Raw genomic sequence first — 15,956 nt, 5'->3', positions numbered from 1 at the left:
CTTGTACATATTACTTAGAATGTAAGTACATCAGCTTGGATGTTGGCAACTGGCTGGTGCAGTGGCTCGCTGACAGCGACAAATAATTTAAACCTTTGTCAGTCGTTGTCAGCGAGCTTTACATTAATTTACCTCATTGTGAATTATATTTAAATATACTATTTAGCACTTTCCTGATGTTATAATTATTATCCGCTGGTTGGCTGCTTGCACAGGTCATAGTGCCCTTCTCGCATAACCAAGAGGTTGATAGGGAGGGACACTATAAACAAAACTTATGTAGAAAGATATGGGACTGTCCGCTGGTTTGTTAATATTGGTCCTTTAATAAAATAAAAAATCAATTAAAAAAAATATACTCCGCACTCCAGGCTAGTGCAGCTACAGCTACTAGCTATTGGTGAAGACTGAAAATTAGCAATACTAAGTCCTTAAACTTTTTATTCCCGTCACTTAGTCGTATTGTATATTAGTCTGCCATTATTGTGATTTCTGCGTTTTGTGGAGAAATAAATGTCTTTTTATTTTTATTTATTTAATAAATAACTGCAAAAATAAATAATTATGGTCACATCGTTGAAATATTCAACATTTCTAGAAAGATTTCTATTACTTTAATTTGTTATCAAATCTTTGAGACTATTATACTTAAAGAATAGAGTAGGAGAGGAATTCAATCTGATGTGTTTGGTCTCGTCATTCTGCATCAAGTCCACTTTCCAACTCTTAAATTTGTGTCCTAAGTCCATAGATATTGTACTTTATTTATTCTGTGATACTCACATTACTGTTCTGTACTGTTATGGTATTTTTTATGTGCAATAAAGAATATTTCATTCATTCATTCAAGTCATCCCCAGGCGTTAAGTGGTGTGAGTCGACTGTTTGTATGTGAAAGCAGAGTGAAGTATTGTTGTTCAAGTGCTCGAAACGGTTTTGTTTACTTGCTGCCATCGCGGACAAAACCAACCTTGCTGCTTATTTAGAGCCTGTACAGTATGATGATACTACCGTGCTGAGTAGAGATAGTTTTTAAACATGTTTTTTATGCAATGACTCTTTTACTCTATTTTCCTTGATATAAAATAAAACACATAGTGTAAACGACTGGCAGTGTTTTATTACTAAAGGAAATGTAACAGTCGAAAAATTTAATAACACTGTTTTCACGTAAGTGGTACATACCTACTAAAGTTAAATTCGAAAGTCATATTGACAGTTCGCACTTTTCTCCACAACACCGTGGCCCTATATTGTATTAAGATAATGGGTCAACGGATAGACCAATGCTAACTCATCACGGAGAGAGTCTTCACTATCACTTGTCGATATGCTTTATGGTGCGGGTTTGGGACCCAGGGATTTCACATCAGACGGGCGTGGTCCTACGATAAGGGTCGGTGCCCACGGCGCGGTCGTGACGCGGTGGCGGTTCCTCGTTTGTAATACACCTTGCACCAGCACCAAATGTAACCAATTCTTCTTCACGTGAAGGTGGCGGCTCCACTGCATTTGAATCCAAAAATCTGCCGCTCGCCATTGACGCCTGCGATTGAAATATAGATGCGCTTCTTAGACCACTAAGTGTGTTAGCGCTTTGAGGAACCTCTTTGAACTCCTCAAAGTAATTATCACAAGCGGTCGGTCTAGGTGCCGCAGGAAACCCATATAATGTTGACGACGATAAGTCTTTTAGCGATCCGGAACTCAAATTTATTCTTCTATTTTTATGAATAGAACAATGTGGCACATTATCGCCCTCGTAAACGAATCGGCGAGTCTCATGTGGAGTAGCTGCAGAGGAGCCTGTTGGTGGATACGTATCCCTTTTCATCATCCTCCTTTCTAGTAGCGTGGAATCTCGTTCTCTGAATTCTGAGAACGCATATTCGCGATCCCAAGCACGACAGTCCGCTTTAGCTTTCTCAGTCAGCTCTGTGATCCAGTCTTTTTGGTACCATTGAAGAAAGAGGAAAATAGCAGACGTGCCTGCTAATTCGACGGCAATAAATCCGCTGAGGTAAAGACCGAAAGAGTAACCGTAGCTGTACGACATTCTTGGAGTGTTGAACAAGGTCATGTAGCGCAGCTTATGCCCTACTTGTGACTTGAATACAGATATGTACATGACGATTCCAGTCAGCATGATGAGACCTGGAAATGGAAAAAAAACATACAAATTAAATGGATAATAGCCAATTCTCTTCATTAATTGGTGCCAAATAAATTCAACGAAGAAAACTTCTTACCAGAAATAATGAAGAGCACCCCTGCAATGAACGTGCACAGTCGACGACCTTTGACGCAGTGACCAAGCACGCAGCACAGAGCGCCTACCGCTTGTGTTAGCACCGCAAGAAGTAATGGAGCCGCCGACCTCGTCACAACATCTAAAAAAATATAAATGATATTTATACCCTCCAATCTGATTAAGAAGTGTTTCCTAGTACAAACAACCCTCGACATTAAAAAAAGTAGAGTTTCCCAAACCCTTGTTTTGATTGATGGCATAGTTCTGATTACCTGATTATTAATTTACAATTTATTTTTAGTGAAGGAAAATTAAAAAAGAAATGCAAATCTCTACTGAATATTTGGTTCATCTTGAACTGGATAAGTATGTCTGTGTTACAAATGCAATGGGCACTGAATGATGAAATATTTGAACATGCACATAGGCTATGGTAATGATGACTTGATGGCGTTATAGATCAAGGTAAACTTACATGGTATTGCATTTGTAGAATCAATAGGGTCCGGCGTGTATTGCGATAGTGGAAAATACGGGATATCCCAACAACGATACACTGTACTGCCGGCTGAAAATTCGAAAGATTTTCAATTAGGAACACAATTATCTTACGCTTAATGTTCTCAGGGTACTAGAGTGTTAAAAGTATGTGATTAGTAATGTTTTCTCTTTTTCATGGTATTAGGCAATGCAAGTATGAATAAGTCGTGCGCCTGGTGGTAAGCGTAAACCCATAACAATAGTAGTGCCACTCAGAACTTAAAATCGCAAAGATCTGAGGGGCATTGCTACTGCGTTAGTCCCTTTGAGACATAATTGACAAACTCCATGTGCCTGGAGTTACATCTTTATCCTTCAAAACTGAATGCTCACATTACTGCTTGAAGGCAGAAATAAGTAATAAATAATAATAAATGGATTCTGATAAACAATACGTGCCTATAATATGATCACAGTTTAACGAAAATGGCACCAAAACGTTTTTTCGTTGTTTTTGATAATTTGTTCTAAAATACCCTTGTAAAATAAGATTTTTTGTTGTTGTCCCCTCAGGAATGATAAATTGTTGTGGTTTATTAACTATAATTCCTCAACAACAAACAAGCATAGCAAAAGTTATATATATAAGTTATATAAATAAATTTATCAAAAATACTATTAAAAATAGCGAAAAATCTTTAGATGCCATTTTCGCATAACTATGATCATGTTGATTGACACGTTATTACTTGTCATAATACTCCTACAAATATTTCCATAATTTTCATTTCTTATCATATCTTTGGGACTCCGAGGAACATACTTATAGCACAGTGTAGGCGAGGCATTCAATCTGACGATTGTAATCTCGTCAGTCTTCATCAGCTCTGACGAGATCCCTAGGCGTTAAATGGTCATTTCATCACCAATCTGTAGCCTAGCCTTAGTTACAATAAAAGAGAAGGCTCGGTCCACATAAATTTATTGGAAGAAGAAAATAAAGGCCGTGACAAAATAATACAATGATATAAAAAAGGTACAAACAATATAAAACACTCCCTACTGGCACTAAACAGTCGAAAGTCCAGGTACTTATCCCAAGAGGGTCTATATCTAATGCTTTAAAAACTGTTTAAGTGGAGTTGGAGTTTTACATGATGACAAATACGTTCTCTCGCTTCGAGAATTTCGATGAGAGCGGTGACGGAATGAACCAACGTAAGAATAATGAAAGAAAAGGAATTCGAGAACGATTCAAAATTTTAAAAATAAGTGGCCAGGAACCAGTAAAAAGGGTGATAAAAAGGGAGATGACGATGAATAAGGTCGCATCGAACCAACTCTTGCCCTTCAAAACCATAAAGTAGTAATGTAAGCATTTTGTGGCAAAAATAACGGCAACAATTCCCTGGACAACTCTTTCACAAGGGGCTATTGTTTCTTTACATTACATCTCTGTCACCATATTATGAAAATGAATAGGATAGACAGTACAATCAGAATAGCATCACTAAAAACAGCTATACACAAAACCTATTCATAGCTACAACAATAGGTAGTGGACGATGTTTCCGCGCGGTATGGCACACTGCGCTGTCGTTTCCGCCGTCAGCCAGCGCCGGCTGGGAAATGCATTATACTCTCGCAACGACACAAAAACTATACTAACCGTACCACTAGGTATGTTACGTTTATGCGTAATACGTATATCATTTACGAATCTGTGTGATGGTGTACTTAGAACATCATAGAATTAAAGTAAAAGTCTACCGCTAAGCGATTCGTGTCTAATGCAACTTTGTTTTTTTTTTTAATTTTGTTAAGTCAATTTGTTGATTTATTATTAAGTGATAAGGTGAAAGGTGTAAAAAATCAGAGAAACATAAATTTTTACTTTTCATTTCAATGCAAATGTAACAATTTAAAATGTTAATGTCGACCTCCGTGGTCGAATGTAATGGTTTCGTGTTGGATCCCCAGTCGGGTCCTTGTACAAAAACTAACTTTTCTATATATTGTCTCAGATTTTTTGTGTATATGGTACCATCGTTGTTTCTGAATTCCATAACACAAGTGCTTTAGCTACTTACTTTGGGGTCAAAGCCCCAAACTCAGAACAACGTATGTGATGTTTCGAGTTCTTTCTTCGCGATTGTTACTCATAGGAAATGAAACTATTTTACTGAATTTAAATAGCATAATTTTTTTTACGTGGTCAGTCAACCGTAACCAATTGACCATAGGACCTGTAAAGGGCCCGAAACGTTGGTGTGTTTGAAAAAATAAATATGCGCGATTTAAATCCGGAAAATAGTTTCATTTCCTGTATATGATGTTGTCTAATATTTATTACAGAAATGTACAAAAGCAAGCAATATAATTAAGGGATTTCTTCCAATTAAAATTAAAAATTTAAATGAAAAAGTAGAGCTTGGAAAGGAAAAGTTTACAAAATAAAAAATTAATAAAATTTCTCTTTCATCAATGGTGAAATTACAGGCACATTTATTACAGACTTGTCAACTTTTGTCTCAGAGTGACGGTCGACTGCAACAGTTTCCTTCAGACCTTGGCGATTTAAAGCTCTGAGTAGCATTGCAACTGCTACGGATGGACAGACAGGCGCACGACTTATCGGTCCCTTCACTTGGTATTCTTAAATGTACTAAGAAATTGTTGTATTAAAAGTTGCGACTTCCACCTATCACATAGTTTTACTCAGCCATGTAATATTCTGCGGTACGTGACAGAGATTGCTACTTAGCAATAAAACCTTTTGTACCTTGTAAATGTATTTAAGGATTATATACAAATGTCTCTATACAATGCGAAAAGGGTCCAAATCAAAGCTTAGACCAGTCTTATCAAGTTGTTCAAGCGACACAATTAGCTAAACAAAACAACATTAACTCTCAATTTACGTTGATTCGTAATAGAATTGAAGCGATTTTTTGTAGCAAAATTTTATGTCATTTGTGTAACATACAAACTATATACGAGTCAAATATGGTATTTTTATTTTTATTTTATAATACCAAGTGACAGGACCTGATGGTAACCACGGGCGTGTGTCTGCCTACAACAGTTGCAGTGCCACTCATAGCTTTAAATCGCAAAGAATTGAGGAGCACTGCCACTGGTCACTATGAGACCAGAGTTGACAATTCCAATGTGCCTGTAATTTCACCAGCACCCTTACCCTTAAAAACCGTAACACAGTAATGCTCACATTACTGCTAGGCGGCAGAAATAGGTAAGATAGCAGTACCTCACTGAACGAACTCTTTTACAAGGAGTTCTTCTGCTACTACACGTAGGTCGTGCATCTTCCGGAGAATTCTAGCTCAGGATTTCTTGCAGCTAACGTATGTAGTTTGTACGTTACATAATGATAGTTCAATAAAGTTCAGTATTTTTATTTATTTTATATCAACCAACTATGACCCGTATAATATGTGCCTTTAAGACATTAATATAATATAAAAACGCAGTATCTAATCTACATGACTTGCACTTGTTGGTGACGTGAAGCGCAATTTGGTGTCAATCCGGCCTCGGAATCGGTGATATACGAGACCCATCGACCGAAACTCCTCCTTCATCAAGGTCGACAGACCATCGGTCGGCAATTTCACCACCACGACGTTGTGGCGAAACTTCAACCGATTAACCCCCAGGGAATATTCGATGTACTCCCCTATCCCCTCAGACTTCTGCGTGTGACAGATACCTACAGCAGTGTCGTCGGTATGGCCGGACGCAACAGACAGTTTGGTGTATGTACAATTTCGTTACAAAAACCCACTAACATTCCGTTCCGCGGTAATGCAAATTGAGCTTAATCCACTGACATTCAGTCTGCGTCCGTCAATCAGTCATCCGACCAGTCATACTTAGCGAGCGGCATCAAAAATGGTCAAGATAACGGAAAAAAAATATATATCATTATTATACTTACGATCCGTGTGACAAATCCTCCAAAGTCCGGATATTGTGTGCTTAGCAACAAGAGTGTGTTTCCCAGTTCCGTTGAACGACGAACTGAGCATATTCTCTTCAGTATGTAACCAGTTATTGGTTGATACAGCAACTAGAACTGCAACCACGGCAGTACCAGCTGATATTGGCGTCAGCAACCATAGGCACGCTACTGATGAGTTAATTTGGGCTACCAATGTCGGAGAGGGAGGAGTGGGCCTGAAATTTAAAGAGAGCTAAGTTATACCTTGTGATCCTAAAGTCGAAACTACATTGCAACATACAAATTAATATTATAAATGCGAAAGTAGTTACTTTACAACAGACAGAGTTCAGGGGGCCTACTATGAGTTCTTAGAGCAATCCTATTTAAGCCTTAAAAGGGGTGAACTAGGGGATGATAGTTTGTACGGAGAACCAATAAAACCATGAAAATTAGTATAGTATAGTAGGCTTTAACTCGAAGTACTTATACCGTTGGCTCTCATGTCACCGGTTACCATACTTTGAGAGTCAGGGATCTCATCCTGTATTGTAATAATCCTTACTTTATATTTATGTTGTTGTAAAAATTTTTTTGAAAATAAATATTATTATTATTATTATTATTATTATTATTATTACCATGCAGACGTAGTAAAGATACATGCTCTCAAGATTGTTTTATTCCAATATAGTGATGTACCTTACTACATACTAAAAATAATTTTAGAACAAAAAGAAAAGAAACATACTTCTACTACGCGTATTGTTAGTCCAGATTAATTCAGAAAACAAACTTGCAACATACATCTTTTGTATGTTAACAATATGTCGGGTACAATAAAAATATAAGTAAAATATCGACATCAAAGCTACAACAATTGTACTCTAGGCTTTGCCGAGGTGACTAAAAATCGATAAATAAATTAAATAATTTAGTCGGACTGTAGACCGCCTACCCATGATATGTATTATGAAATGGTATTATGGAATGATTTAATACTATAATTATTACTGTTATGTATACCTGGGCGGGCGGCGGCTTGCGATGGCGCCGCTGAGCGTGGGCGCAGGCTGGGCGTGCGCCCCACGCGGCAACGAGGCGTGCATGCACTGCGCACCCCCGCCCCACATACCTCCCCTCCGATTCACTGTAAAACAAAAATAGAACAAATTAGGACAAAGTTTTGATCTACGTAGTTCTAAATCTCGTAAACTTCCGTACAATATGCTGTAACTTCATGAACATTTTTAATGACAAAAGGTAACAATAACTTATTAATTGTATTGAACATCGTGATGTTTTTGATATTCGTATATTTTTTGTGAAGACACTTTATTAATTTGTTATTTTTATTGATTTATCAAAGTAAAAATCCCGCAATAGGTATGGCGAATATGTCTTTGTGTTTGTTTGACCTATGTACCATAATAACAACAGATGTTATTATCAATAGATTTTTAAAAACCATGACCCTAGGAAAATAATAATAATGAAAAAGCTATATTCACACTATGCGATCCATAACGGACTCGTCCAGTGCAGTGGTCTGGGACGCCCCTATTTCCCTTTATTTAATTTCTGTACCCGTGCGTAATTTATTAAAACCGCAGTAACAATTATAAAAGAGAATCAAATGGACATAAAGTAACAAGATGAAAATTTAATCCATTGTAAGTTCAATCATTCGAACTAATTTTTAAAAAGCATAAAGCTCTGTCGCAAAAACATAAAGTTCCCCTGTCTTTTATTCCAGGGGGCAATAAGAAATACTTGTAAATTTACATTTTTTGTAGCAAAGCCAGTGTTTATTATTCATAAGTCCAAAAAATCCAACCGTATTTAAAATTTATTTAATTGAATACCGTATATTTTTTTACTACCATGATATTCATATATTTTTTATACAAAGAAACAAAATTAGAAATTCCTTTGTTCCAACTGGATTCGAACCGCTCTCCGATTCGAGCTGCTCTCCGATTCGAGCTCAACTGAGATATGGAACATCAACAGACCTCACGAATCTCTCCAGATGCTTGTTGCAAATCATTGTTTTTGGTATTAACGACTTTTTTGCCGTAACGCCACTTACGAGAAACCTATGAAAGTTTTTCAACTAACAAAGTTATCAAACCTTATTGTTAAGCGACACTTTTTACCGGGCATCGAGTATAATTATAACCAGAAATAGAGAGGCCATCCCTCCCTGGCAACTCATCAGGTAAATGGGCCTTATATCACTTTTAAATATCAACAGTCGTTAGCGCTGAAATCAAAAAATAAGAAAACTTAAATAGTACAGCGCCAACAAGTGACCTGTGTGTACGTCTTCGTATATTCCAAAAATATTATTTATTTATTTATTGTAATAAAGATAATTCTCTAACAATGGGGAATGTTCCATTCGGTGGTGTGCAAACAGCAAACCATCTAATTACAAAACAAACGGAATCACATTTAATCGGTAATTAAATATTAAATATATAATTTTGCAATTTTCGTCAATTATAGCAAAGTTCAAGTTAAACTGGTCATTTTGAAGTCAAAGAATTGACGACACCCGTCAATTGTTTCGAATCCGGGCTGGCCAATCGGAGCACAGTCGTCACAGTAATGATATGGCAGGCAGAATAGTTTTCAAACAAATTAAATGACATTTCGTCTTTATTTCTGGTTATATACTCGATGTTACCAGGTAACCTTTAAATTTAATAGTACAAGAGTACAAAATTAATAACACAAAATTACCACGGTGACGCAACAGACACTGGTTCGTGCCCAGTCGGATCGAAGGAATTTTTCTTTGTGCTTTTTCGATCTTTGTATCAATCGTATTAACAAACTAGTGGAGTATATGTAGAGCAATGTAGAGTAGAGTGCACAGAAGGAGGCTCCCCGCACTTTTCTTTCCAGCACGTCAGGCGCATCCTGGGCAACTATCAGCAAGTACCTTACGCCGATTGCCAAATCATTTCACTACAGCTGTTACAATTTAGACTATCTTTTTCTTGTTGTATCGATGGCATACAGTATAAGCGCCCAGTTACATTAATTACATAAGTTACAATGGCGAATCTGAGTTCCATTTACTAGGCAACAATATTTAAATTCCTCTGAATAATACAGCCGCCGCGTAGACCAAATTCCAGTCTGACTCGCCCGCGTATCCGAGACGCTGATTTAAGTTAAAACGTAAAAGCTAAACAAATAGAGCGTATTTTGCCAAACCACGCGGTCGCTGCGCGGCGGCAGCGCGGACTCCGCTTTTCGACGGCCGCGCGGGGTGAGCGCGACGAAATTCGTATCGAATAAATGCGCCCTAATGCTTGCCATCGTGGTGAAAGGATTTTTCAACCGACGTAAGATACTCGCCGATTGCCTTTTCGTGCACCCTTTCGTTTGTACCACAGACGTAGCAGACACGTAAAATAAATATAACACGGCGTTTACGATTTCAAATAATTTTCAAATCGTAAACGCCGTTCCAATAAAGGACTATAGTTTAGGATATTGGATTACTAAAACGAAGTTCCAATGGCCATTGCAATCCATAAATTCGTACACCCTCGGGTCCATGAGGAAGCAAAACTAATAATGTAAAGGTGTCATTTCTATCGCATAAGTGGTGTTCGGAAATAACTGCCGTGCCCTGTCTTGTACGAAAGATAAATGGCATATTCTGATCCCTTCGGACCGACCGGTTAGAGCTGTGACATGCGTCCTTCCTCGCATATCTAACATTTAATTTTGGGTATAAAACGCATTTATTATCAAATTTAGACACTTGATAAATTACAGACCCATGGGACTTTTCAACTCATGTCTCAGGATGACGGGTGCAGAAGCAGTGCCCCTCAGATCTTTGAAAATTTAAAGCTGTGAGCGGCACTGCAAATATTATGGACAGGTCTGTTGTTTACATCCAGGCGCACACTTGCTTGTCCCCTCACTTGATATTTTCATGTTTTCATTGGTTAGTCATGGAAAGAGTTCGTTCAAGAAAGTACTACCACTGTCCTGTTACTGACACCAAACAGTAATGTGACCGTTACTGTGTTATATAGACACATGGGATTTTCACACACCTTTATAGCCCCTCAGCTGTCAGTGATTTAAAAGCACTGAATGGCACTGCAAGTTATATGAATAGGCTCGTCGCTTGCCACCAAACACGTGATTTGCTCGTCTCGTCACTTGATACCATGAAACAGTCATAGTCATATCATTTATTTCATGATGTAATACACAAAAGTTCCTAAAGTTATTACATACTTCAACATAAATCCTGCAAGTATACTGCAATTTAATTTACTACACTAAACACATTATCTATTTTCATAATCAAAAGATGTGCTGTAAATTTAAAAAACAGTTTTATAGTTCTTTCGCTGACTGAATTTGGTTGTTTGAGTTATAAATTCGCAGATATTATTGAACAAACGTAATGCTAACAGTACTTGAAAAAGAAAATCCTGCTTTGTTTTATTTTATTTATTATCTAGAAATGAGGTAACCTGTACTTACTAGCAGTAGAGCTCCTTGTGAAAGAGTTCATCCAGGGAAGTACTGCCACCTTACCTATTTCTGCCGCCAAGCAGTAATGTGAGCATTACTGCGTTCCGGTTTTGAAGGTTAAAGGTGCTGGTGAAATTACAGGCACATGGCAACTTTTTCAACTTATGTCTCAGGGTGATGGGCGCAGAGGCAGTGCACCTCAGATCTTTGCGATTTAAAGCTCTGAGTGGCACTGCAACTGTTATGATAAACGTTTAATCTATCTATCTATCTTATGGACAGGCGTGTCGTTTACCATCAGGCGCACGACTTTATTGTCCCATCACCTATTATAAAAAAAAATATTGTACACTGGCTTATCTTTTGCTTGACATTTAATTTGTTCTAGTATGCAACTTGTAATATTTTGTTGTTATGTAGTCTTCGTGCGAGTTAGTTGTAACTTTTGCTAAATGATTCATAAAATTATAATTTATAATATAGGGAAAAGTTATCTATGACATTGCTGTCACAAGCTGATTGTATTTATTCTGATCGAAATAGAAAACAAATGTAGGTCGTTTTTATATTTTAAAGTATTTTGTCACATCTCTAGTATTACAGCGAATCCCATAGAATTTATGACCTACTCTCGATTCGATCTGAGTTCGTGTGTAATTGATTGTGTATAATGTCCTTTATGGGGATCAAGCTGAATTGTTCCTTATTAATATGCAGGACAGTCTGATCTAAGTTGGAAACTAAAACCCAAAAGTCAAAAATATATTATACTTACAAATTAAGTAAACAAATATGCATACTTGTATTAATATAATTCAAATATAAATACTATATATAATATATAATAACAATATAATAAGCAAACGTTGTATCCCATTATGTGATAAAGTTTCAGTCGCACTGCTAACCGCGGGTCTCCACAAGTAGAGAATTTAGACCATAGTACGCCGCACTAGCATTTTGGGAACCTCACACTTTTTCCAAGCGCTGTGAACCTTCTTGAATAGACAGGTTATATTTCGATGTTTTCTTTCCTCGTCAGCGGGAGGAAATTTTTTTTATTACCAAACCAAGTCACGGGACTGTCGCTGACTAGGAAGTGGTAAAATCGTGAAACACACAGAGGGCGGGTGCGGGTCGTGCGCGGGTCGGGTCGGCACCGAGGCGTGTCTAATTCCGTGTACTTATACGGACGCCAGCCAAAACACCGAGCGCGAGCGTGTGCTCCCGACCCGCTCTCTGTGTGTTTCACGATTCAACGATACGCCTGTCCATGACAGTTGCAATGTCACACAGAATTTTAAATCGCAAAGATCTGAAGGGCACCGCCACAGCATCCGTCATCCTGAGACACAAGTTGCATGTAATTTTACCAGCACCCTTACTTATCATTCAAAACCGCATTACTGCTTGGCGGCAGAAATAGATAAGGTGGCAGTACTTCCCTGGACGAACTCTTTTACCACCATCAACAGCTATAGACAGGTGGATTACCACTAAGCACACGACTTGTCCGTCACTTGGTATCGTAAAAAAATATATAAGTCATAGGTACATGCAGTCTGTAATCAGGCACTCGAACCTTCGACATCTGAACTGAGAAGTAACCGGTCTCCCTTGACGTTACCACCATTCTATTCCTTACTCAATCACTACAAGACGTTAAACCGCATGATTAAACAACATTTGATATCCACCAAATTCTAAATCATTCAATCATTATCAATCAAATATCATAAATTAAATTAAAACCTGGATTAACACAAAGGGTCCTTGAACATAAAAGATACTGTACTTCTCAACGTTAAGATTGGTTTTACTTCACTTAAACTTTGGTTTTACCACTAACGTCACATTTGTGACGCAATACATACACTTAATCCATTTAAAACAGATAAATAACGTGAGGTCAAAAAATGCGCGTCACGTCACAAATTCGTCGATTGTTACCATCTCACTCGCTCAATTTAAACCAGACTTTTACAAAGGAAAAGGAAACTTATCCTTCTACCTTAGCGTTCTTTTTAAAAGTGTAAATAACTTAAACATACACAAGTTTCGTCGTACCCAATATTCTACCATTTAGAAAACCTTTCCTAATATAATAAAAAAAAACAATTATGTCCTTTTAAACGAATTTTTGTTAACAATTTGCTTGTCCCATCTTTTTATTCTTTTTATTAAAACCGCTCTTTGTCATGCCTGTTGGCTAATTCGATTATATTTCTACAAAATGAAATTCGTAAATATTTTACGGTTCCATGTTATTACTTCAAATATCTGTTTTTATTACTGTTCTTGTTTTAAAAGAATAAATTATTTCTACCACATTAGGTGAATAAATCATTATATGGTAACCTTGGTACGTACAATAAAACCGCATGTGATCATATGTTAAATGTGCTTTTATCACATGAAAGCATGAAGGTCATGAAAATAATAAGAACTACATGAAACAAGTTATTTAAATGTGAAATTTTATAACTAATATTGCCTTAATTTACTTATATTACTTTCGTTCGTAGAATTGTTTAACTTCTCTTCTGAAAACTTGTAATTTTTGCAGAGGTTTATTTGACCAAGTGTGTAATATGAAAGTAGGGCTTTTTAAGAACAACATTAAATTGAACGCTAAACGGTGTTATTAGTTAAATGGTGAATTACAGGCATATAAGACTGGTCAACTTGTGTCTCAGGGTGAAGTACGCAGTGACAGTGTCTCTCAGATCTCACAGACAGACGTACATTAACACGAGGAACAAAAATAAACTAGCCGTTTTAACCGACTTCAAAAAAAAAGAAGTAAATTCTCAATTCGACAGTATCTCTTTTTTATTCAATTTCGATTAATCTTTTTTATTGGAAAGCGGGTACCTCAGTATTGGTAACATTTAAATTTGGAGAAAACCTTCCACCTCTAAGGGTGGCAAACTAGGGGATGAATGCGGCTTAGCCGATTTTCCGTTAACCGATTTCAATGAAATAGATATAATTCCACGAACTTTTGAAGTCGGTTTTTTTATAAAAGTTATTAACAGTCATCTTCAAAAAGTCACAAATTCATTTAAGGGACATGTATACGCTTCTATAATGAGATTCCGGTTGATATTTAGAATTTGCCATTTACGAGGTTTGAAACTATTGTGAAACAAAAACTTTATTCTCAAGGTCCAGCTGCTGTGTACTTGGTTGACAAAAAACCGTGATATTGACTCGTTTAACTTTTGCAGGTATTCTCGATCTAAGATATTTGAAACAAATATTGTAATTGATAAATGTATTCAAATGTATATTTACAAAGAGCAACCCTTAGAATTTCATTTACATTATTCTCAGGGGAATCGATTTGATGAATGAGCAGTAGAATTTAATCAATATTACGATTTTAAGTGTAATTTGCTTAATTATATAATTAATTTTTGATTCATAGCAATAGAGTTTGGGTACGGGTGCTGGCAAAGTTACAGGCATATGGGACTTGTCAACTTGTGTCTCTTGGTGACGGACGCAGTGGCAGTGCCCCTCAGATCTTTGCGGCTTAAAGCTTCGAGTGGCACTGAAACTGTTGCAGACAAGCGTGGCCCTTACCACCAGGCGCCCTATTTTGTTCGTCCAGTTACTTAATACCATAAAAAGGGTGAAGTTCCCAGCGTGACGGTCTTTGGCCTAAACTCTCGCCTGAGAGGAAAGCCGTACCCCGCAGTGGGACGTATAAATAGGTTGATGTTTAATAGTAATCCACTTAAAATTGTCGAAACACGATATCCAATAAAAACGATTCGAACGAACGAACGATTATACTTGTAATGATATTCTTTGGTTGCATCCCTTTTGCATATCCCAAATTTATACTAAGGTTGTCTGGAAGAAATTGCTACATGGCAATAAGGCCGCCTGTTGCACATTAACTTACTATCTTTATACCTAAGTTACTGTATTGTATTTTAACTGTAATTTTATGGGCAATAAAAAATATTTCAATCATTCAACGATTCCCTGAAATATGTATAACTTGGGCCTTTTCAAGGCAAATCGTCGTCCTCATCATTACTTTCCATCAGGTGAGATGGAGGTTAAATGCGCACGTATTTTCATAATAAAAAAAAAAGAAAATTACCGTATCTCTGAAAAAGTTCACCTACACTGTAGAATTACTTATCCAATAAACCTTTCGTTGTTTGTAAAACTTTTCAATTTACCGGTAGATGTTTTTTAATATCGATTACCCGCGAGTTTCCCGTTAGGAGTTCGGTACGGTTTAAGTTTTCCATCCGTACACCGTTCAATAGTGTTCAAGTTTTGAACAACGAACTGCTCGTTGCCCTTGATTATCGACTGGTTTATGTTTGGAAAAGATCTAAAAACTTGAAAACTAAAGAACTTACAGGTGGCGATACGGCAAAACGGTTCACTAATTCGGAGTTATCGCGGTAATATGTAGTTAACAGCATATCTTATGTTCGCGTAACATACACACAAAAAAAATACAGTAAAATTGATAACCTCGTCCTTTCTTGAAGTCTGTTAAAAATACTCAACCAAATTAACAATGGGCATATTTCTTATTCTTTAATACTACTACCGCAACCACAGTCATTAATTAGTCCGCTAATAATAGTACAAAAATGTAATAAAATCTATTAATTTAAATACCTCTAAGAATCTACACTGCATATTTAATAAGATGGTCATTACTCATGTAGTACCATTATCTCTTCGTATGTTAACTTTAGGCTATGTATTAAATTA

The 15,956-nt window shown here is 36.9% G+C and overlaps 1 protein-coding gene across 1 annotated transcript in view; it reads right to left on the bottom strand.

The window, feature by feature from the left end:
• Positions 1–1,111: 1,111 nt before the first annotated feature.
• Positions 1,112–15,956, bottom strand: part of LOC113228503 — a 152,371-nt gene continuing 137,526 nt past the window's right edge. Inside the window, exons 2-6 of the mRNA XM_026461835.1 lie at positions 7,719–7,842; positions 6,690–6,928; positions 2,727–2,819; positions 2,250–2,390; positions 1,112–2,154 (exon numbers count right to left, since the gene is read on the bottom strand). Coding sequence (XP_026317620.1) covers positions 1,370–2,154; positions 2,250–2,390; positions 2,727–2,819; positions 6,690–6,928; positions 7,719–7,825 — 1,365 coding nt within the window. The 5' untranslated portion in view covers positions 7,826–7,842 and the 3' untranslated portion in view covers positions 1,112–1,369. The remainder of the gene's footprint in view (positions 2,155–2,249; positions 2,391–2,726; positions 2,820–6,689; positions 6,929–7,718; positions 7,843–15,956) is intronic.

Source organism: Hyposmocoma kahamanoa, unplaced genomic scaffold, assembly GCF_003589595.1.
Source record: "Hyposmocoma kahamanoa isolate Upper Pololo Valley unplaced genomic scaffold, ASM358959v1 232, whole genome shotgun sequence".
NCBI lineage: Eukaryota > Metazoa > Arthropoda > Insecta > Lepidoptera > Cosmopterigidae > Hyposmocoma > Hyposmocoma kahamanoa.
Note: the sequence above shows the minus strand (reverse complement) of the source record. Positions and strands in the feature narration are given on the sequence as shown.